At 35.6% G+C, this 23660-nt stretch overlaps 3 protein-coding genes across 3 annotated transcripts; all 3 read left to right on the top strand.

Annotated features, from left to right (window-relative positions):
- Nucleotides 1-878: 878 nt before the first annotated feature.
- LOC145561819 (uncharacterized) lies at nt 879-8532 on the top strand. The gene is made up of 7 exons (XM_081621937.1): nt 879-1410; nt 2777-6188; nt 6290-6379; nt 6454-6519; nt 6614-6703; nt 7552-7728; nt 8198-8532. Exons 1-7 carry the CDS (start codon nt 953-955, stop codon nt 8231-8233), a joined length of 4329 nt encoding a protein of 1442 aa, XP_081478063.1. The 5' UTR covers nt 879-952; the 3' UTR covers nt 8234-8532.
- Nucleotides 8533-11648: 3116 nt separating this feature from the next.
- On the top strand, nt 11649-12071 carry LOC145562916 (uncharacterized). Its single transcript, XM_081623335.1, has one exon. The coding sequence runs from the start codon at nt 11649-11651 to the stop codon at nt 12069-12071; it is 423 nt and encodes a 140-aa protein (XP_081479461.1).
- Nucleotides 12072-17733: 5662 nt separating this feature from the next.
- Nucleotides 17734-21613, top strand: LOC145561818 (uncharacterized). Its single transcript, XM_081621936.1, has 4 exons — nt 17734-17897; nt 18008-18723; nt 19599-20039; nt 21123-21613. The coding sequence occupies exons 2-4, from the start codon at nt 18024-18026 to the stop codon at nt 21311-21313; spliced, it is 1332 nt and encodes a 443-aa protein (XP_081478062.1). The 5' UTR covers nt 17734-17897; nt 18008-18023; the 3' UTR covers nt 21314-21613.
- The last annotated feature ends 2047 nt before the right edge of the window (nt 21614-23660 follow it).

Raw genomic sequence — 23660 nt, 5'->3', positions numbered from 1 at the left:
ATAAAGAACAAATTATCCATGCATTTCGATACCTCCACGTCCTCCGATAATCCATCACCAGTAACGGTGGAAGCCTAGGAAATATTTTTTGTATTTTTCTTTTCATGGGAAATAATTTTTGTATTTGACGAAAGGGTAAAGATAATACGAAGTACAAAAAAAATATATGCATCATTTTCAACAGACGTTTAAATATGTATACCTAATCCTCGCTTATTGAAAAATTATCCATTGACCCCTATTTTGCTCATATTTAAGTTGTTCTTAAAAGATTGTTCAATTGTTATATCGGTTGATATGTTCCTTACAACTCTTTTCTATTTTATTTAGTGTCTAAATACTATTGTACTTACTAATAAAACAATAATAAGTATATACAATAGTATATACTAATTCAAAACAACTCCTAAAGAAAAATATTACGAGTACTATAAAATCATAAATCGGCACATATAAAATTCAAAGTATAGCGAATTAGCAATTAATCATAAACAAATGGAATACTTAAAAGTTGAAAGTGAAAGGAACAAAGTTGTTGTATCAACTCCAAATGAAGAAATAAAAATTTACTCCCAAATTCTCTAAAATCCAAAAAGTTACATACACATTTAAAAAATAAAATAAAATAAAATTCCGAAAATACCCTTGACCAATATCTACCTTACCAATGCAATTGCAGGCTGAGTCTCCTCATCTCCCTCCTTTCTCCTTTCACCAAGTCCCTACCACCTGCACACTCCTCTGTAACCCAAACAAAAGTTCTGTATTTCACAAAAAAACATCAATTACAGATTTCCCTTTATTTTTTTCAATAAAGCAAAAGTAGAATATTTAGAGAGAGAAAGTGATAGAGACACTACTATTACCATTACCCAACCTCAAAACCCTACTCACTCACTCTCTTTCACTTTCTCTCTCTAAAACTCACTCTCTTTCACTTTCTCCCTCCTCCATGGAAAGACCTTACTCAACCTCCAGACCACCTACATTCTCTTCCAAGAAGAAACCGCCTCCTCTCTCTTCTTCCTCCTCTTCTTCTTCCTTCCTCAACAACAATGGCGGATTCTTCACTAACACCTCATACGACGACGTTTTTGGTGGTCCTCCTAAGTTTACTTCGTCTTCTTCTTTAGCTCCTCGTCCTGAAGATTACACTGAAATTTTCGGCGCTTTTAGGTCGTCGTCTTCTTCTTCGAGGTCGTCTTCTTCGATTCCTGTTCTTGATCTTCCTGCTGTTCCTGACGACATTCATTCTGCTGCCGCCGCGTTTTTCGACTATTCCGAGGTTTTCGGCGGTTTTAATGCTGTCGATTTTGCTGTTCCTTTTGATGAGCTTTTCCGACCGTGTGATGGCTCCTTCTGCGACGGTGATGCCGACGGTGACGGCGATGCTTCCTCCGATGAAGCCTGGTAATTTTTCTTCTTTTTATTTTACCTAATTGTTTAATTTAAATTTTGTTTCGAATTTTAATTTCTAATTTTAGATTAGATGACCTTTTTTCTTCCACTATTTGCTGATTAGTGAACTTTCCTATTTTCATTTTTTTTTTCAATGCTGATACATAGAAGAATTAGAAATTCTATTCAATTTTCTACTTGTCTGCCTGTAATTGTTTACTTTTTTTAGTTTGGTTTAGTTGAAATTTGACTTCAAAATTCCAGCTTTTTTTTTTAGTTAGTTTTTTTTTTTTTTAAAATTAAATTCTGTTGTTGATCCTTTTAAACGTGTTGTGTTTAATTTGCATTATCTTAAATGAGATATCATGTAGCTTTGGACTACCGAGTTTGGTGGAGAATAGGAGGGAATGTTTGAGAGTTGTGGTAAAACAATGATACATTCCTTAGAATTTCAATTTTTGTTGCTTTAGCTGGGTGATTTAATTATCAAACAGGTCTATTTTCGGTGTCTTTTCGTGTCTTGCTTGATTGTGAATCTGATCGTAAGTGAGATAGGAATTCAGTTGCTTGAGATAGTATCAAAAGAACTGGTATGAAGCTGTGACGTACGCCTTTGGAGTTCCTATTTTCGATTTGTCGATTTGACCTGTGGACAGCTGCGTTGTTCATTGTTTCTAACTTGATATGTGGCTTGGTTATGATTGTTTTTGTGATCATTTCTGAAATATTCAGGAGTTATCAAACACTGCTTAGTGCTTTTAAAAAGTTGTAGATTTCAAATCCATCACCAATTGTGAATTGAGAAAAAAACGAATAATTTTGAGACAAAAAAGATGTTATAGAAGTTCAACAGATTTTTGATTGTGAAGAGACCTTAGTTCTTTAGTCACTAACCTGTAATATTTTGTACCATGGGTTTAGGCTGAAATGTAGCATATTGTCAGATGACTCAAATTAGCACGTGTCAGGGTTATCTCTATAGCTTATGCATCGACTTCAATACCAATGGTGGGGGGAGGATTGAGGAGGAAGGGACTAAGGGAGAAGTGCGCTATTTTTCCCTTAAACTTCTGTTGGGTTGGATTTTGTTTCATACTCGTATAAGGGAAAAGAATTTACTGGTTCCATCTCCCACCCTCTTTTCTATCCAAACACATTGTCTATGTTTGTTTTACAATCTTGAAGCAAGTTTGAAAAGAAAGTTTCTTTTGTGATGGTGGGTAGTTTTTCTAGCACAAGTCCATATGGCAGCTTGTCTGCTTGTTTTTTCATTTCACCTCTTCCCCGCCCCCCCCCCCCCCCCCTCTTCTTATTTTCTTCTGTGTGCTCACTTATATAAATAATGTGTTGAGCATTTGCCTTTTCTTTTCATGGACAGGACCCCAGTTGGTACAGAGTCTCTCTCTGATGATGATTCAGACCCATTTGCTTTTTCTGAAAAGAGTGGAAACTCTCATCAACCTTTGGAAAGCCAAGAATTTAACGTTTCTTACCATAAAGTTAATCCAGGAACCAGCACATATGTGCCAAACATGACACATGTAGCTCAACTAAATGACGTGTCTGGATATACTTGTGTATTTGACGAAGCCACATCTTTGAAAGAAATTGGAAATGATGTGTGCTCACCAGTTGTTGATGATGTTGTTATTAACATGGGAAATGACACTCTGTCTCATGCCTCATATGATAGTGACCAGAGATCTGGAAAAGCTTGTGTGGATAGTATGTCCAATATAAATTCTACATTTGCATCTGTATCTAATGTCAACCTCAGAACAGAACCGTCCCAGTTGCTGCCTCCATCAAGACCGCCACCTGTGTTAACAGACAGTAATGAAGAAGTTCACGAGATGAATTCAAGTCCTATGGCTTCTGAAAGATGTGTTTTGGAGGCAAATGTTGACTATAACTTACCACCATTTTTTGACATGGCGGTAAATGCAAGTACTTCTGCTGCAGCTTCTGCTGCTGCTATGAAAGATGCAATGGAGAAAGCTCAAGCAAAACTGAAAGCTGCACGGGAGTCTAGAGACAGAAAGGATAGAGTTCAGAACAGTGGAAAGCTGCAATTAGAGACTGATCTAAATGGCGGCGGTAATGCTCAAGTGGCACGTGATGAAAGTTTGGCTGAAGAGACCAAAGTGCACGCAACAAGTGATAGAGGTCTCGGTAAGATTAAAAATTCTGCTAAAACTAGGCATGCTAAAACTGCCTCACAGAGTTTACCAGATAATCTGGTTGTTGAACAACCTACTGGGGGATCTGTAAAACCAGCTGAGACAAAACAAGGGAAAAAAAGTAGCTTGTCCATGGATACAGATGTGGCTGGTCAATGGAAGGAGGCTAGGCAATATTATGAATTTGTAAATAGTGAAAACACTAGATTAGCTACTCAACCACCCAGTAGTAATGGTGATGCACAGATAGGAACCAAGCGGCAGGACAAAGATGACCATGATTCAGATTCAGCTGGAAAGGTTTGTGTAACAGGAGAAAATCGGCGGAGGCTAAAAGCAACAAAAGCAGTATCCAGACAAGAATACTATGAGAAAATGGTCAAGGTGGCCCAAGAAGTTCATGACAGCATGATCTGTGGGCATGTTGAGCCTGACAAAAGACAGAAGCGTAGGTCTCAGGGAAATCCTAGAATGCTGAAACCTGATCTGGTCTATGAACAGGAGAACAATGACATTCTACCTAGCAAAGCTCAAAAAGTGGTGGAAAACCCTGGTGAGGCTATTCATACAGAATCTGGGAAGAGTTCAGTGATCGAGCTTGAGAAAGAAGAGTGTAAGACTGAAAGTGAGGCTTGTCATAGTGAACTGGTTGACAAAGACGACCCCTCTGAAGTCAAGGAAAAAGAAATGAGAGGATCCTGTGAAAGGGATGAGGGTGACTCAAGAGTGCAAGATCCTTTAACGAGAGGCAAACATGAGCAGAAAGCAGAAGAGTCCTGCAATAGACCTGGGGCTGAGAGTAGACAGCCAGAGGCTCCTATGAAGAAAATGAACAAGGAGTCTAAGGAAGTGGCTGACAAGAGATTGGAGGAAACTTTTGTGGATGTTTTAATTGGAGATAGATTGCAAAAATCATGTGACAGTGAAGAAAAAGACAACACAAAATACTTGCAGCAAATGAAAGCTGCGGATAAGAGATTAGAGGAAGCTTTTGAGGATGTTTCTGGCAGGGAAAGATCGCAAAGAATGCCTGAAAGCCAAGAAAACAAGACAAGAAATTTGCAGCAAAGAGATGAATATGAAAGTCATCATGAGCAAGCATTTGATGACCAAGGATCTAAGAAGTCACTAGAAAATTGTGTAGAATTGGAGAAGTCCCAGAAAAATAAAGCAGCTCCAAAGCAAGAGGTAATGGGTCAAAGGCTTTATGAGGCTTGTAATCTGATAATAGACCATAAAATCTCAGCAGAGGGTCAAAAACAAGATGAGATTAAAGAGAAGCTTGAGAAGACTACTGAGCTGGAGCATACTTCTTTGCAGGGATATGAGATGGAAACAACTGGAAAAATCAATGAGAACACTGATGGCAGGGAAGTTCAGAAGGGTGAATACAAAAGTCATGTAAAGAGTGAGTTGGAGGATGAGAACCAGGAGCCTCATAGCTCTCCAAGTAGGAAGTTGCCTGCAGAGGACAGACATATGAAGTCATCTGAAGGGGCTAATCTGTACAAAATGGATGTGGAACTAAATATGTCCTGTAAACTTGAGATGTCACAAATAAAAGCTGATGGATTGAAGGAGGTGACTGCTCAGAAAGGGAATGACGAGATTGGCACTGCACCATCAGAGGACAAAAGCAAGTTGGAAGCAGTTAAAACAGCAGATGTTCTGATTGATGAAAGACAAGTAGAATCAACTGCTGCTCAGGTGGACCCTAATGACTGTGAGTTTGAGGGAAGAACAATTCGGGCCTCAGAAACACTTGATTTGAATGACAAAAACACCACGGCACGTAATGTTTGTGCTAAAAGTGAACAAAATCTGAAAGAGGAGAAAAGGACAGCTGCACAGTCTGCCTCTAATCCTAATTCGGTGAAGGGTCTTAATGTAGATGTAGGAAGAAAGAGAAATCTAGTAGGGGAGGGTCAGGCTAACATTTTGCACAAGGAGAAAGCTAGATTTACAGTTGCTGAAGATATTAATGGGTTTAATGAGCATGCTTGTAAGGTAGAATCAGAAGTTCATACTGTAATGTCTGAGAGGAAGGATAATTTCCAGAATATATCTGACCTGCCTAATATAGGTCAAAGCATTGAAAGAAAGGGGAAGATGAGTAATCATAATTTCTCTTCAGAAGAGAAAGATGAAGACAAAGAGAAAGACCTGGAAGAGGAACGTCTTCGAAAGCTCGAGGAAGAGAGAGAGAGATTGAGAGAAAGGGAAAAGGATAGAATGGCAGTTGAGATAGCAGTACGTGAAGCCCGTGATAGGGCATATGCAGATGCCCGAGACAGGGCTGAAAGGGCTGCTCTAGAAAAGGCAACGGATGAAGCACGACAAAGAGCAATGACGGAGGCCCGGGAGAGGTTAGAGAAGGCATGTGCAGAGGCTAGGGATAGGTCACTAGCTGACAAGGCATCATCAGAGGCCAAATTGAGGGCAGAGCGTGCTGCAGTAGAGAGAGCACATGCAGAAGCTCGACAACGTGCCATTGAGAAAGCAATGGCTGAGAGGGCTACTCTTGGGGCACGAGAACGAATGCAAAGATCTGTTTCTGAAAAGTATACATCGGAGAGAGATGTGATCATGAGGCAGAGCTCTTTCCCCACAGTGAGTATATTGCTATGTAATCATTCTTTTGAACACCAGTTCATTATTTTTTTTAGTCTCATAACTCGCATATTCACATTCATTTGCAATTGGATTTGTAGAGTAGTGAGAGGTTTGAAGCAGCTAATGGCGAACCTGCCGAAAGGTGCAAGGCCAGATTAGAGAGACATAGACGAACAGTGGAACGAGTGGTAAGTTTCTATATTCTTTCTTTGTACTCGATTACTATCTAGCAGTTTGCTGCAAATTTGTTTCAATGTTTCAGGCAAAAGCACTTGCGGAAAAAAATATGCGTGATCTTCTTGCTCAAAGGGAGCAAGCAGAGAGGACTGTGAGTATTTTATGTCCCTCTCTGAAAAAATATTTTATATTTGAAGAATTGTGTTTCAATGGTTTACATTATCCTGGTTTTTTTTTATTACCAGCGGTTTGCTGAAACTCTTGATGCCGATATCAGAAGATGGTCTGGTGGCAAAGAAGGCAATTTGCGAGCTTTGTTGTCCACATTGCAATATGTATGTATACTAGTTTATATTATATACATGTCATATTGATGTTTAATGTATGCTACTCAATTTTCTGAACCACGGTTAGAAATTGACCATTCTTACATCAGCAGACTAAATCTGGGCTTTGAATTCTTTTGTATGCGTTGACTGTTTGTGTACACAAAATCTCAACTATTGCATAGCTGTCCTAGCTCTTCAACAATTGTTGTGTTTTGGCTCCTTGTCTGACCATCTGGGTTGTGGGTCAATTTGCTTCTCTTTGTATTGAATTGTTCAATTAGCTGATTAAAAGATGAAAACACAGCATCAAATTATTGAACTTGAAAGCCATCAGAGGCTTCATTTTGCTCAGACATGATATTACACTTGATCAATCTTTAGTCTCAGACTACCACCAAATCACTTTGACCTGTCGAAATTGATCTTTCCCTTGCATACTCAAAAGTCATAGTAATGACAAGTTCCTTGATCAACCATCAGAAATTTCTGTTGATTGATACTTTTGAGAAACTTTTGCTGTGATAGGTTGATGTTTATGCGAATTTGTTGACTTCTATTTATAAACTATTCAGGTAACTTACAGTGTAATGCTGTGTTTTTACCTATTTTATGTTTGTGTGAACTATACAATATTTGGTCAATTTATTGACCTCCTCCTGTTTCATGACCTAGTAATCTAACATATGCATCTTTGAAATTTTGTTGCTTCGAGAGTATGTTATTTTGTAGGCAACTTGTTCATTTCACTAATTGCTCCTCTTAAAAGGTGGAGCATGTGAAAGATCTGAGATGTAGCCGTGTAAGCATGTAGCTCAAAGTATGTTATAACTTAAATCTCTATTTTGCATTGGCAGATCCTTGGGCCAGATAGCGGTTGGCAGCCAATTCCGCTGACAGAAGTAATAACTGCTGCTGCGGTGAAAAAAGCTTACAGGAAAGCCACTCTTTGCGTGCATCCTGACAAACTACAACAGCGCGGTGCTACTGTCCAACAGAAGTATATATGTGAAAAGGTTTTTGATCTCCTGAAGGTGTGTTTCCTTATGCTTTGTATCTCTTTGAACCATTTGTTACTTTGGTTAATATTTAAACTTGCCTTCTGAGATTGGAGCCAAAGCAGTAATTGGCTGTATATAGTGCGACTTTTTCTTTGGTCCCTCCCAAGTGCCAATATCAGTCCAGATTACCTGCTTGGATAATGATGTGCCTAGCTTTAATATTTGGAAGTTTTGCAAGTGTTAAGTTCGTGGTGCTGAATCCTAATTGAAATGTCTGCATTCACTTGTAAATGTTCTGTCATCATCTGATGAAATGTCCGTCATTTTTTATTTATTTTTTCCCCTTCTGGTGTGTTGCTCTTTCGGGTTTTAGAGTAAGTTATTCAGTTACCAGTTACCACTAATCTATTGTTCTCGTGTACTTGGAGGAAATTTAGGGCTGTCATTTTATTACTCTTAACATCATGTAACTCTCGTACACCTTTTTCCTTCCATTGAACAGGAAGCTTGGAACAGATTCAACTCAGAGGAGAAATAGAGTAGGCTATTAAGAGCCGAGGTTATGTATTTGGTATTTCATACTTTTGAAAGTGTATATATGTATAGCCATCAGTCTTGTGAAGATATGTTTAATTGTTTAGAATGTAGAAGCTGATCTGTGCTGTTTCACAGAAGGAAAGCAGCGTAGGTTTAAGGTGCATCCACCGCTAATTCTTGTCTGGTTTGGGATCACACAAAAGTATCAGGTGATTATGCTTATGAGCTCTACATAATAGAAGTAGCTCATATCTTCCTATATCTCTATTGCTATGTACGGAGTGCTATATTATGTTCCAAGCTAGATTTCTAATTCTTGCTATATACAAAGCATATGCCATTAATGCCAATCTGACTGAAACCAGTGAGTTTTCGATACATTTACCTTTGGTCTCTATCGTCAGGACTTTTGAACACCAGCTAATGTGGATGGGTGTGACTAGGGATGACAATCCAGTCCGGATCCGACCCTACTCCGCCCCGATCCGAGGTAGAAAATCCGCTCCGAGTCCGAGAAAAAAGTAATCCAAGTTCGACTCCTTTAAAATAATCCGACTCCGAGTCGGAGGAGGGTCGGAGTCGGATCTACAAAAAATCCGAGAAAAAAATCCAACTCCGACAAATATCCGGCTATGACGAATTATCCGACTTTAACTTCGATAGTTTGTGGATTTTGGTGTGGGTCATGGTGGCATTGGGTGTGGGTTGTAAAGGCCCAATTAGCCCAATTTCTCAAAGTATATTGAATAATGAAAAAAAAAATACTCGGAGTCGAGTCGGATCGGAGCCAGAGGTCGAATATTGAAATCGGAGTCGGAGTCTCGGAGTCAGATGATAGAGTCGGATTTAGCTTCCGACATCCTGTAGGGTCGGAGTCGGATTTAGCCTCCGACATCCTGTAGGTCGGAGTCGGATTTAGCATAATCCGCTTCGAGTCCGACCCGTTGTCATCCCTATGTGTGACGATGTCACTACTGGCGTGATAGGGTTTGGGGAGACATGATATCTCCATCTCAAAGTAGAATCACAGTCATGTGATCTTTGCCGGAAGGTAAGAATAAAAATTCAAAAATTGGGGGTTAGCATGAAAGAAAAAATCACAACTTTCCATGACAATTATTAGACCCAGCATTATGTATACTAGGATAAGTAAATGGTTTTCTTGCTCTTTCTACTATCTGATTATATTGTGTAGTACTCCCTCTGTTTTTAAATACTTACGTTATTTTTCCATACGCGGAGTTTTAGGAGAAAATGGAAAAAGTAATAAAATATAGAGGTAGTGGGGTAGGTGGAAGAATAAAAAAATGTAAACAACGAAAGTGGTGGAGAGAATTGGGGGAGAGATGATATAAAATTAATAAAATATGATTTATGTTAGGTCCACTGTGAGAGAAATAAATTAAATATTTTAAAAGTTTTTCAAATAAGAAAATGGAGTAAGTATTTAAAAACGGCCGGAAAAAAAGTGAAGCAAGTATTTAAAAACGGAGGGAGTAACTAGTAAGTCACACTAATCCATTTGACCAATACCATGATTATGTTGTGTTGGCTTAAAAAGGCTTTCGGAGTATATATTAACCTATACGGAGTATATCTGATTCTTCAGTTCTAAAAATGTATTTTAGGAATGTGTTGCTAGTGTTGTGACTTCTTACCCTTGTTTTGGCGAAAAATGAAATAGAGTTTTCATTATTTATCTTGGTTGGTTGTTTGTTGGCTTGCAACGTTGGGAGGGCAACATCACTTCAAGGGATGAGGTGGAAGGAGAGGTCCATATCCATTGTTAAAAGGTAAATAACCCGAATATCTTACCTTATGGCACCCCATCCGGTAGGAAGATGAGAGTCGAACCTTAACCTTTAATAGAGAGGTGGGAGGTTGAGTACCCATTTTATTTTCATTTTCAATTGGTCTATCAATAAGCATTTAATTTTGAAAATTGTATCGTTTTTCATGTTTCTTCCATCCACCTAATATTTATTATGATAAAAAATGTATAGCTAACAGTGTACGTTTTGAAGAATTCTTTGAGACCAGGTATTTAGCAAAGGCTATTCAATTACGTGTGTGGCCAATGTGAACAACTTTCCCATACATCTTCTCTAAAGTCAAACCTGCTACTACTATCATATGATAGCTTTTTGTATGAAGCATAATATTAATATGAAATGGGTATTGAATAAATCACTGAGCATTCACCATTATTTTTATAAATTAAACAAAAAAGGAAGTTGACAAAGTAATCGTGTATCTTTATTAATTAGGAAAATTTTTGACCAAGACCACTTCTAAGTTCAAAGTAAAGTACAAGTGATCAACTGATTATATTATTGTGATTCAAGATTAGGAAAATTGTAATGGTTAAATCTAACTAATATCGAACAGGGAAAGAGATAATTGTTATGGTAGCATCTAATGAGAACATGGTAGAAACAGTAGTCTAGTAGGAGAAGTGTAATTGAAGTGTGATGGAAAATCTTCGCCAAAATGGAATTTTTTGTATATGTAGATCAAACAAATGGCTTGTAACTTTCTAATGATAGTGTTGACTTAGTAAGGAGTTTTACCCATAAAGTGTGGATAGTGTCATTTTACAATCTCAATAAATATATTAAGAATATTTCGTAATTGTTTTCCAATCATCAATCAAATAGTCTTAATTTGTGAGCGATTTGAATCAAAAGCTACTCGATTTAAACTTGACTTGGATTAAAGTACTACATCACCTAACTTCTAGACGAAAACACAAAATCGGACATAGCTACTCTTCTGATCATAGGCTGCTGCTCAATTTGGTAAAACTTGCTTCTATGGCCGACTATTTTCTTGCATCTCCCCTGCATTACTTTCATAAGTACCTAATTTCTTATTATTATTATTATTGCCTGAGTTTCCTAATTACTATGAACAAGTCTAAACTCAAAATTAAACTAATACTATCATATCTAGTATCTACCCACTACTAATCCTCCCCAACAACTCTACTCCAACTTCATGCCCTTTTTTCTCTTCCTTTTCTCTTTCAATACTAACTTTGATAAAATTCTACTTAAAATTAATTGCATACATACTTAAATGTGGGCCATACATGATTTCCTCATGCTATCTTTGTCACAAGGATAAATGTTTATTTTCTTCACATTAGTTGTCCACGAGATTACAAATTTACAATAAGTCAAATTTGGATGATCTAAGGGCCCTTACTATATTTAATTTAACTAGCATACCAAATACGACCAAAGTTTATGCATATAATATTTTATCAACCCCCCTTATATAGTTATATGATATTACTTCACCCACTTATCTTTTTTCTTGTATCTTCATTTCTTTACCTACAACATTTTGGTGTTTTCAGACAAGTTACCAAAAAACTGTCTAAGAACAACACCAAAGACACAAGTTTAATAAAAATGGCTTTGTTTAGAGCTTTGAGCACGAGAAGAAGTCGTCGAGACGGGTATGATCGGCTATTAGACGAGACTAATACAATTGGTGTACATGATTATAGTTGTGCTGGTAGTGGTGCTGGTGGTGCAGATCATGCTGTATTAAAGAGGGTTACAAGTGTTCCTGCTAGCATGTTATTCGGGTCATCGTCTAAGAAACTCGACTTCGAAACGGGTCATCTAGGAAAAAACTCTAAGCCAAAACAACAACAGCCAACAAAAAGTAAAAAAAGTGGCAAGAGTCATCCTGTGTTTAGTTTGTTTGATGGGAAGTGGAGGAAGAAGAAGATGACGGCGAATCCAGATTTTTCGCGGTATATAGAGTATTTGAAAGAAGGAGGGGTGTGGAACAAGGATACAAATTCACCTGCAATCTATTACAAGTGAATATGGATTATTAACTTTGTTATTTATTTCATTTGTTGCTTCAAATTTTTATTTTCTTAGTGTGTACATACTGGGAATTTTTGTTGCTTTTATTGGTTGAAAAAGTAGAGGAACGATTTTATGAATTCTAATATTCTATATATAGGTTTGCCTTTACTTGATTCAACTTGTTATCAGAGCCCAGATTTTGTAGTCAATTAAGGTTAACTATGTTGTAAATAATATCTACTTCGTATAAAAAAAATGTCATTATCAATAATTTCGATCTTGGCCTTAGTATGGCATTACATGGAGATCAGACACCAATTAGCAATCTGAGTGTCTAATTAACCCAACTTATAAAAAAATTATTTGGCTTATTCAAATACTCGTTAGTTTCAACAAAAGGAAAATTAATCAAAATGAGTAAAAATAAGTTAGGTGCAACAAAAGTAAGATGAGACTAACGTCGTCGGTCTATAATTATAAGTTGTGGCCTAATCTAGTTAGTCGATTTTTTCCTATATGGTTTGATTATGGTCATGTTTGGCAAATGACTTTTTGTTGGCTTTTTATTTAGCTTTTGGCTTTTGGCTTTTGGCTTTTTTATGTGGTCAAACAGCCAAAAAGTATTTGGTAATTGCCTTCTCAATTAGTGAAAAAGCCGGCTTTTAAACCAAAATGAAAAAGCTGTTATGAGTAGTGTTTTTTATTGGCTTTTGGCTTGTTGGCTCACAAATTATGTAATAAACAGCCAACAACCAACAAATTTCAAAAGCCATTATAAATAGCTAACATTCCAGCTAGTCAAACAAGCCAAGTGAATCAGCCAACCGCCAAAAGCCATTTGCGAAACAAGGCGTATAACTTTTCTACACAATCGAGGACCCAAACTTTCCTAGTCCAGTAATTAACCAAGAGTAGTTGATTTGGTTTAGCTATAGGCTTATTTCTGAATTATGATTATCCTGTTATTTGCAGCAATATGATAAGCCAGTGGACAATATGGTATGGAGTTTCAATAATTTTGACAAATAAGGGTCGGTGAGTAGTGATACTTTGATGTGAATTTGCATGTGCTAGCTCTTCTTTAATTACTGACTTCCAAGTTCCAACTACATGCTGTCGTTGGCTTTTTACTCAACTTTTTCTGTATGTCATCTCTTGCCACTTACATTCTTCATTTCCCATATGCAACTTCTAAGTCAAGAGTAATAATGAACAACTATATGACTTAGCTTGTATATATAACATTCTAGCTAGCTAATAGCAACATATATTGATGTATGCTTTGATTTTATTTCTTTGGTGAAAAAGTGGGCAATGTATTCTTTGATAATGGATTATCTCAAGCATCTTATATTTTGGAACTCGATCTTCAAATCATACTCAACATGCTAAGTAAGCTACAATAACTAATTATTACCCAGTTTTTACTTATATAATGCCTTTCATTTGAATTCATTTAAAATCACTATCACCTTGATAACTACAACTAACTTTACCTATTATATGGTTGTATACTTCTATATCCGAAGTCAAGCCGAATATATAACAAATTGGTCAATAAGAGAAAGTTAAGCAATGTCAACATTTGAAATTTTCCAAGCTAAGTGATGACAACTTTTAACTTGGTTAAGCTTTGCCATGATGTGTGACATGGTGATAACTTTCATTGCTTGTTGTATTATTTTAGAAATTTTATTTATTTCAATTTACATAATGTATGATGTACGAGTTAAGATAAAATACAGTCCCTGAACTTTGGTATTTTTAGCTTTTAGTCCCTCAACTTTTAAGTGAGGTAAAATGGTCCCTCAACCAACAATGACTCACTTTTCAGGTACAAATTAGCTGACTAAGCATAGTTTAGGGACCTTACTGCACATGTAGCAATAAATTGAATGATTTTAAAAGCAAAGTTTGGGGACCTTCAGATGATGAGTTGACTTTAATTAAATTAGAAATGAAAGTTTAGGGACCTATAGGGTGAGGTGGCTAATACAATTATTATTGGCCAAAGTTTAGGGACCTATATGGACACATGGCGCTCCCATATAAGAGTGATTATAAGTTTTAACCTATAAGTGTAATTTAGTTCAATTAATTTAATTTGATTTCAACAAAATAATCAAATTAATTTTAGTAAAAATTATTAACTTTAAAAAAATATATAAATGAGAGATATTTTAAGTGAGAAATTCATGGTCACAATCCACTTTCTCTCACTAAAATATGTTAAGAAATCTGGCTAAAATCTTGCTATAATACGAAATTTGTTTGTGAAAGAAAAATTCCTTCTTAGTTCTTACTCATTCAGTTAAATATATTTAGTTAATAATCTAGGGAAATTATTATTTTCTCTTAGAAATTAACACACAAAAAAAACAAAAAAAAAAACCCTAAAAAATGTCACACAAAATAACCAAAAATATTGAAAATCATTTAGAACATAAACACATAAAATAATAATGATAATAATAATTAAAAAAAAAAAAAAAAAAAAAAAACCTTAAAAGTTGACACTCAAAACCCAAAAAAATTGAAACCCTTTTAGAAAGTAAACGCATGAAAATAAATTGTCAGTTTAAAAAAAAAGTGGGATGGTATTATTTTTTACTCTAGTTTTCAATCTTTTCATATTTCTATTTAGTTTTATATTACAAAGTTTGGATTTTGTCTTACTCACTCACTTTGAAAACACATTACATTTTTTGGTTTATTTATTTTTATTTAATTTTTTTTTTGGTGTGTCAAATATATAAGGGGTAAGGAATTAGGATTTGAGGATGTGTGGTTAATGAGTTTAGTTGATTGAAATATTTTATAAAAAAAATTGATTACAAAGGGCCTGTTCACATTTACTGAACTGAACTAAACTGATTGGAGCTGAACTAAATATTTTATAAGAGAAGGAAATTAGGAGCTGAACTAAAATTAAGTTGAAGCGAACTGATTAGAGCTGAACTGAACTGAAATTAAGCTATAATAAACATGTCCGAAAAAAGGGTAAGAAGAAAATTTATTATAAAAAATGTAAAATATATCATGATTATCAAATTTTATTAGCAATTTTTAATTCTTGTCAACTCACTTTATAAATATTTAATTGGTAAAAAAAAAAAAAAAAAACTTTATTTGGTGTTTAGAGAGCCACAAGGGCGAGGTGAGAATCGATCCAGTGATCTCCTGGAATCGGGAGGAAAGCTCTAACCACTTGAGCTATCCCTCACTCTCAAAAAAAAAAAAACTTTATAAATCCCTAAGCTTTAGTTTATATTTAATTTAATTAATTGACTTGTGATCTAACAAGTTCCTAAACTTTTGTTTGAAAAAAAAATAGAAATAAATGACACATCATATTGAATAATGGTCCCTAAACTTTGCTTAGTTAGTTTGGAAGTCCCTAAACTTTGCTTAGTTAGTTTGGAATTCCCTAAACTTTGCTAACTAAGCTTTTCCTCCACCTGAAAGGGTGAGGCTTGGGTGGTTGAGGGACCATTTTGCCTCATTTAAAAGTTAAGAGACTAAAATAGTACAAATACCAAAGTTCAAAAATTGTATTTTACCTTAACTCTATGATGTACCATACAATACTGAGTTAACAATACTATAACACAATTACAAATACTAAGACGCCACGCATAAATTGTTACAAAGAAAACCTAATTTTTTAACTTTCAACCCAAAAGTCTTAATTTTGTCATTTATCTCCAAAATTTAATTAAATCAAAGTTGACACAATTGCAAACTACCTATTAGGACTACTGGACTACCACCAACCTTTTCCCATGAGACCACAACAATACAATCAAATAACTACTTTTTTACACGGGAGTGTTGATGTTAGTTGATGTCACCGTGTAACAATCGAGAAGGATGATTATTACAAGTCAACATTAACAAAGTTCTTTCGTTCTCAATCAGTTTGCATGAGCAACTACAATTACAAATCAAACCAATTTTTTGTTTGTTCTAATTGAGATTGAGAAGAATTGTTAGCGTTTGAGATAGCTTGGGCTCAAACAAACTTTTAAAATTATTGTATAGTTTGAGCTTTGTTTCAACTTAACTGGAACTTGCTCATTTGCATTATTATAAGTCGGGGTGAAGCTTGTCAATAAACATGCTCTTTGAGAATAATTTCTTTGTACTTCGGACCTGTTCTGATTCACTGAAAACAACTAAACTGAATTTGAACTGAGCTGAAATAAATTGTTTATGAGATAAGAAAATTAGGAACTGAACTGAAATAAACTAAACTGAATTGAACTGATTGGAGCTGAGATAAACTGAACTGAACTGAATAGAACTAATTGGAGCTGAGCTAAACTAAACTGAATAAAACTTATTGGAGCTGAGCTGAACTGAACTAAACTGAATAGAAATGATTGGAGCTAAGTTGAGCTAAACTGAACTGAACTAAATAAAACATCCATTTGCTTTGACTCAAGAACAAAGATTTCGTCACGATCACTCCTTTTAAATACGAAAAAGTTATGGACAAATTCTCGTGAATTTATTATAAAAATAAGCAAAAACCTATGATTTTCTTTTTAAATGTATACTACGGAGTACTAGATACAAATAGCAAGGCTAATTTATGGAAAAACAAAAATTTGACTCTTGTAGCACAAAAAATTGAACCATTTTTCTGTTCATATATAAAATCTATAATTTGTAAGAGATTATATGTAATTAGTCATTGGGTATTTAATGAATTGACATGATATAGACTTTCTAAATTCAAATATACCTAAAAATACAAAAAAATCAAATTGTATATAAAAAAAAATACTCCTACTATGCAGTTTACTTATAAATTCAATTTAAAATAATTTATAGAAATACCCCATGAAAAAACGAAAGGTGAAATCGCCACGTGATTGGTATGATAGAGATAGATTAAGATGAACTTGTACGAGTATGATAGAGATAATTTGCTTGAATGTCTTGATACTGGTTTAGATCAATGCTTTAAGGTATGTACTTTTATCATGATTTTAAAAGATTTTATAGAGAAATCTATTCTTGTCTTTACAAAAATAAAAAAAAAATTATAGCTTAGTCAAATATTCACAATATTCCAAAATAAAAGTACGATTTCAAAATACTCCATATTTCAAAGTATGAATAAAAAAATCGTAGCTTAGTCAAATATTCAAAACGTAGAAAAATACATACTCATTTTCCTTAAAATTTAAAAATTTAAAGGAACCTAATGCTGCCACCTACTTCTTGTTGGACCTCACACTTTCTTATTTTCTTTTAAAAAATTAACATTTAAAATTCAAAATTATATTAAAAAAAAAAATCAAAATTGTTGGGTTTTTTTCCCTCTCAAATAAAAATATCGTGACTCACTTTCTTTTTGCTCAAGATTCCCCCCACACTCTTGGCCACAAACCAAGATTCTACTCTACCCCAAGTCCCCAACCCAAAACCCCTTCTATACGACACCGTTTTATTTATGACGTCATCCACATTTTCTTGTCTTTTTCCCCAAGTCTCCTTCCTTTATTTATTACCTCACACTCTTCCCATTTCCCTCACCAAAAACCCCCGTTTTACCCTTCTCATTTACCCTCTCCTTCTTTTCCCCAATAAGGGCATTTCAGTCTTTTCACACCCAGAACCTTCTTCTCTTTTAAAATTAAACAAACATTCAAAAGCCAACAACAGAAGAAGTAACACACAAACACCTCCAAAAGTTAAGGAGAATCAAAACGCGTCGTTTTCAATCCTCTTTCCCTCTTCTTCTTCTCACCGCCTTTTCCTCTTTCTCTAGGGTTCTCTTTCCATTTCAAATCCCCTCCATTTTCACTTTCTCTCTCCTCCACAATCGAGGTTACTCTCGATTCAATCTCAGATTCTTCAATTCTTTTCTTCAATTGAATCTTGATTTTTCCAGATTTCGATTGATTTTTTGATTGATTAATTTGGTTTTGAAATTGCAGAGATTGGAATCAGACGATGCCAACCTTCGCAGCAATACAATTCGATCGGTTTCTGGAACCAGGAGCTTCCAAAACGACGTCGTCTACCAACATTTCCGATGTTTCACGCAAAACGACGTCGTCACCGGTTGACGATCTGAAATCATTTTCTAGAAGGAAGGATATACCACCGCCGCATCCTCAGCTACGTCGTCTGAACTCCACTTCATCTCCGGCGACGGCGCCGCCGTCGGCAAGACCACAGATACATCCGTCGCTTTACGCAACGCCGGAACCTACACCTATCCCTGACTCAGCTACCTCTTCATTTCCTCCGTCTTCTCCTTTTCTTATCAACCACAAAAGGCGGGGCCCGCGCTTGCTTAAGAGCCTCTCCGACCAGAACGTAGCGGCGGAGGCTGCTGTTGCTTTGGAAGGGGGGCATGTAAGAAGCCATTCCGAGGAAAATGTTTCGATCGAGGCGAAAATTGAGAAGTTTGACGATGAATTGGTAGTTAATGGATCGAATGATGATGGGTTTATAGCCGAGATTGAAGCTGAGAAAGCTGAAGTTAATGGGGATGTTTTGGTGAGAGAGAATTGTGAGAGTGAAGATTTCTATGACCCCCAGGAATCTATGAGTTTTTCGGCTTCGGCTGATAGCGATGATTACGGTGGTGAGAGGTCGGCTAGGGGTAATACTCCCATGGGAGGAGAGTTTTATGATGCTTGGGAAGGTAATTTTTATTGTTATTGAAAATTTTCATCAAAATATATGGTTTTGGTATGTGATTCCGTTTTAATGACCATGTTGTTGTGTAATACTATAGAATTAGCATTATCTTATGGCCCTACTTTTTTTTAGTTTAGTAATGCAAAGGTAAAGAAGGGAGAAATGATAAATTAGAGTGTTAAGATTGGTCCCACTGGTTTGTTTTTGGTGAATTTAGAACTTAATTATGTTTTTTTTTTCTCACAATAAGCTCTATAATTTTGTAATATTGTGATAATGATTTAACTTACTTTTTATAGTAGGGAGAGTTATTTGAAGCTTTTAGGTTGAAAGATTCATTATATTGAATGAATTGTCAAATCTATGTGCTGCAATCTTTGGGTTTTTGTTAGAAAAAATGGTTGCTATAGTGAGGATCTGTTTTCTAGTTCTAAACAGTCATAAGTTTGGTTTCTTTTTCTCATTGGTCTTGGAGTAATTTAGGTTAAAAAGAGCTGAAAGTTAAGTTATTGTTCATGGGATTATATTATGACAGATATCTGGATTGCCTTGGTGATTATCATTTGTAGGTTTTGCAAAGTAGTCATTTAGTTTGAGATACAGCTTTATTAATTTACGAGCAATGCTATTGTGCTTTGAAAGCACGGCTAGCGGTCAATTGAAGATAGATCGAGTCTGTGTGTGTGATTAATTGATAACCATGGCATACATGAAGTATATTATGTTATTATTTCAATGGGGAATGGATGTATTATTGCATGCTCTGTATTTTTTTAGCTCTGCTTGTCAACCGTGGCTATAAATCTGCATAAGTGTTATTGCCATTAGCTAGCATATTGTATTGATAGTTTTTTTTCCCTTTCTTTTTTTTTTCTTTAGAACTCTCTTCTGATAGTGGCCTACAAGCACAGCGTTCTCTTGATGAGGTTGAGACTGAGCTACGAGAAATGAGGTTGACCTTGTTGATGGAGATTGAAAAGAGAAAGCTCTCAGAAGAAGCCTTACAGAGTATGGAACAACTGTGGCGAATGCTGCGGGAGAAGTTAGGGGCTGTTGGCTTGATACTTCCTGAAAATCTTACTGCGTTAACAGAGGATGGCCAAGCAGATACTGCTCCTATTGAAGAAATTTGCCGACAAATCCAACTGGCACGTTTTGTGTCTGAATCTGTTGGGAGAGGGATTGCAAAGGCTGAAGCTGAGGTAGTTATGGAAGCTCAGCTGGAAATGAAGAACTTTGAGATCGCTCGTCTAACTGATAGATTGCATTATTACGAGACTATGAATCGAGAAATGTCTCAGAGGAACCAAGAAGCCATGGGTGAGTCTCAACTTGCAATAGTTTTTTTTATATGGCCAGCTTGTTTCAACCTGACATGGTTGTGATTGACTGATCACCAGTCATTTTGTGTTTGTTATATCTCATCTTTTGCTTGCACTCTTCCCGTCATTTATGACATCCCATGTGTTATACTTGTACCTTCTTTACCTCTTCTTTGTTATGCTGAACCACATTGCTTGTGCTTGTTTTGTTGCTATGTTTCAATTATAATCAAATGATTGTGCTACATTTCTCCTATGCTTATTGATAATCTGATAATGGCTGTTGATTCATGGTTTTGTTTCTTGAGGCTTTTTTTGTTGTTGCCCGTGAAATGGAATGGAATAGTTTTTTCCATGTCACTAATGTGAAGCTGTAGATTGTATGCTTTACAAATTGTTTGAAAATTCAATAATGTGACAGATTGTGTTATTTATGGTATGAGTATTTGGCAATTGGCATAGGATCAGTTATCGTACTCAGTGCTGAGGGATACACTACATAACATGATGCTGGAAATAGTATATTTTCCAAAATCAGCTCTCTTTTTATATTTGTGATTAATATTATGAACGAAAATATACAGCCTAAAGTATTGAGAAAGCCTAAGGTAAATTTATTAAAGCTCAGACCACTGAAAATTAAAACCCATTATCTGCTAACAGTTGCATCAACACTACATAAATCCTCATGGTCTCAGTTTTTTATGAATATCAATGGAGGAGCTCTTTTTGCGCGCGCGCGCGTGTGTGTTTGTGTTAAATATTTTTTTATTTGCAAAGCACTACCTTATGATGGTTTACTTGTGTATTGATGGTTCTTTTTGCTTGTTGCATACTGCAATATTTTGCCATTTTTCCACATTAATAATCAGAAGGTTGTATTATTATGTGTACTATACTGTGCGAGTTTGTGCTGGTGTTGAAGACTCATTTCTAGTGGAGAAATATCACACTTGATTATTTATGAATTTCCCTAGGTTGCTTGTGTGAGGTTTTTGATATTTATGCGCTGCTTTTAGATAATATCAATAAGAATTGTCCTGATTGACGGTATGCTGAGCTTGCCTGTGTTTATTTTCAGAAATTGCACGACATGAAAGACAGAAGAAAAGGATAAGACAAAAGTGGGTTTGGGGCTCAATTGTTATTCCTGCAGCTGTTACACTCGGTGGTGCGGCTTTGGCATGGTCTTTACTTCCAAGTGGAAACGGAAAAGGATCATTTTCAAGTGAATGTAACAGAGCCTTCCAACCTAACAGTGATAAGCAGTGATTAGGCCATATCTAGACATATACAAAATAGGAAGAAATAATTTGACAAAGTCTGGTGCATTGTGCAATGTGCATAACAGCCCTTCACATTCCGGGATGCATATTTTTGTGCTATGCAGAATGTACAGTTTCATGAAAATAATGTACTTTCGATGACTGACATCTTTTTGAGCAATGCTGAAATGCATTGTTGTAAAACGAAAGAAAAGGTTCGAGTCCCTTGTGCGCTAGGCCAGGAAGAGGTATTCTGATTCCGGGTTCTAGAAACTTGGGAACTCTGAGTGTGAATATATTTTTTGCAGGGCATTTTTGATAAAGAACGAAGAAGGGGCCTAAATTTTTGTTACTTCAAATTCTTTTATGGGTCTTTGTAGATGTGTTTGTGAATTGTGATAAAAAAAGCTTGTGAATTTTGCTGCTTTTAGATTGTTGAAGCGCTCTTTTAGCTTGGGTGTTGTGGCGTTGCTCACTTGCTGTGATGTTGATGAGATAATTAGAGTTCAGATATGGCATTGCTGGCTACATTATTTCCAAGTCTCCATTATTTACAAGCCTCTATTCTTACAACTGAAGTTCGTTTATTAATAATCCTAATTCAATTTTACCTGATTTGGCTGTGGCCACAGCGCAATGTGCTAGTGTGCGTTATACCTCCTGTTGGGTCTGTTTGTGTGATAATCTGCCAACCTGCCTGACAGAGTATGTTTTTTAATTACTTCACCAAAACTTGATTAATAACTGTTATTCAAGGCTTCAAAGAGATATTTGTCAGGGCTGTTTTACTCCTCAGATGGTACAGAGTATGTTTTTTACTTGCAAGTTTCAATGTGTCACTAGAATGATTGAGTGATCTCCTACTCCATAGATGTTATGGCTTGATGCTTGAAAGCTATCTTTGTCGGAGCCTTTTACTCCAAAGATGGTTGATACATGATCGGTGCGTTGTACTCCTTAGATGGTTGATGCATGATAGTTTTCTTATATTTCATGAGTCAGTTCGTGCACCCAAGGTCAGTTTGTGCGTCTTAGGGAAAACTTCCAGTTTTTTTTTTTTGGTTAAAAACTTTGAATTGTTACACAAGTGGAAAAATTGGGGCAAACAAACACTAATTAACTCTTATCAAATATTGTAAAAGTTTCTCTTTACTTGGAAGACACTAATCGCATAAAATCTTGGACATTGTGAACAAGGCAGGCAAAATTCGACTCCTTTCCTCATGCCTGAAAGTCAGATTGCAATCCTTACCCTTGCAGGGCGTTTGGTAGGAGGGATGGGATTAAGTGGGATAAGAAGGTGGAATTAATAGATGGGATAATGATAAAAATAGTATATTCCATTGTTTGGATTGGGTTGAGATTAGATTGGAATAACTAATAAAAATACACAATTACCTTTACTATCCTTTCTTCATTCTCTTCTTCTTTTTCTTTCATTAAGGGTAGAAATGTCTTACTCCTTAAATTTAATCCCCATCCCTTATACCACCCCCTCTTAGGCCCCGTTTTATTCACCTTATTTTTGCTGAAGTGAAATTATTTTTACTGAAACAATATTATATTTGCCGAACTTAAATTATTTTTACTGAACTTAAATTAATTTTACTGAACTGAAATTATTTTTGATGAACTGAAATTATTTTTACTGATTTTCTAGTATAATTCTTCTTTAAGAAAACTGAATTTTACTGAACTGAACTTATTTTTACTGAACTGAAATTATTTTAACTGAACTAAAATTAATTTTACTGAACTGAACTTATTTTTACTAAACTCAAATTATTTTTACTTAATATTATTTTTTTAAGGTGAAGAGAACAGGACCTTAGTTATTAACTAGTTAATGCCCGAGCTATGCTCGGGTTTTCAATTAGTACATGGTTGGATTATTTTTATGCATAATATGAAAAATAAAATTTGTATAATGATTTACTTACTTGTAAATAACTGGAATTATCAATATGTAACAGATTTTTTTTTGGGTAAGTTAAAATCTAAATTTCTTACTTATCTTTAATCTTGATAAAATAATTATTTATTTTCTTATATAAAAAAACTAGTTTTGTGCCCCGTGCGATGCCCAGGTAGGGATGGCAATATTAAGTGGATATCCGCTAACCCGCTCCACCCGCTTTAAATAAATGGACGAAAACCCGAATTAAATGGATGAGAAGCGGGTGACGGATGAAGCGGGTGATGGATCGGATCGGATATGGATGATACTTTTTTCACCCGTTAACCATCCACCCACCCATTTAACATATATTAAATTTTTAATCTAAGAATTTTAATAATGAAATATGAAATGTGCAAGAAATTACTTGTTTTTTTTATTACAAATTAATTTTTCA

This window comes from Chenopodium album, chromosome 10 (genome assembly GCF_948465745.1).
Source record: "Chenopodium album chromosome 10, dcCheAlbu1.1, whole genome shotgun sequence".
Lineage (NCBI taxonomy): Eukaryota > Viridiplantae > Streptophyta > Magnoliopsida > Caryophyllales > Amaranthaceae > Chenopodium > Chenopodium album.
The sequence above is the reverse complement of the archived record's forward strand: the minus strand, read 5'-3'. Positions and strand labels throughout refer to the sequence as shown.

Coding starts and splice junctions, on each gene's coding strand:
- LOC145561819 (XM_081621937.1), top strand. CDS start 953: ATGGAAAGACCTTACTCAACCTCCAGACCACCTACATTCTCTTCCAAG. Junction 1,411..2,776: donor GCTTCCTCCGATGAAGCCTG/GTAATTTTTCTT, acceptor TTTCATGGACAG/GACCCCAGTTGGTACAGAGT. Junction 6,704..7,551: donor TGTTGTCCACATTGCAATAT/GTATGTATACTA, acceptor TTGCATTGGCAG/ATCCTTGGGCCAGATAGCGG.
- LOC145561818 (XM_081621936.1), top strand. CDS start 18,024: ATGCCAACCTTCGCAGCAATACAATTCGATCGGTTTCTGGAACCAGGA. Junction 18,724..19,598: donor GTTTTATGATGCTTGGGAAG/GTAATTTTTATT, acceptor TTTTTTCTTTAG/AACTCTCTTCTGATAGTGGC. Junction 20,040..21,122: donor GAGGAACCAAGAAGCCATGG/GTGAGTCTCAAC, acceptor GTTTATTTTCAG/AAATTGCACGACATGAAAGA.
- LOC145562916 (XM_081623335.1), top strand. CDS start 11,649: ATGGCTTTGTTTAGAGCTTTGAGCACGAGAAGAAGTCGTCGAGACGGG.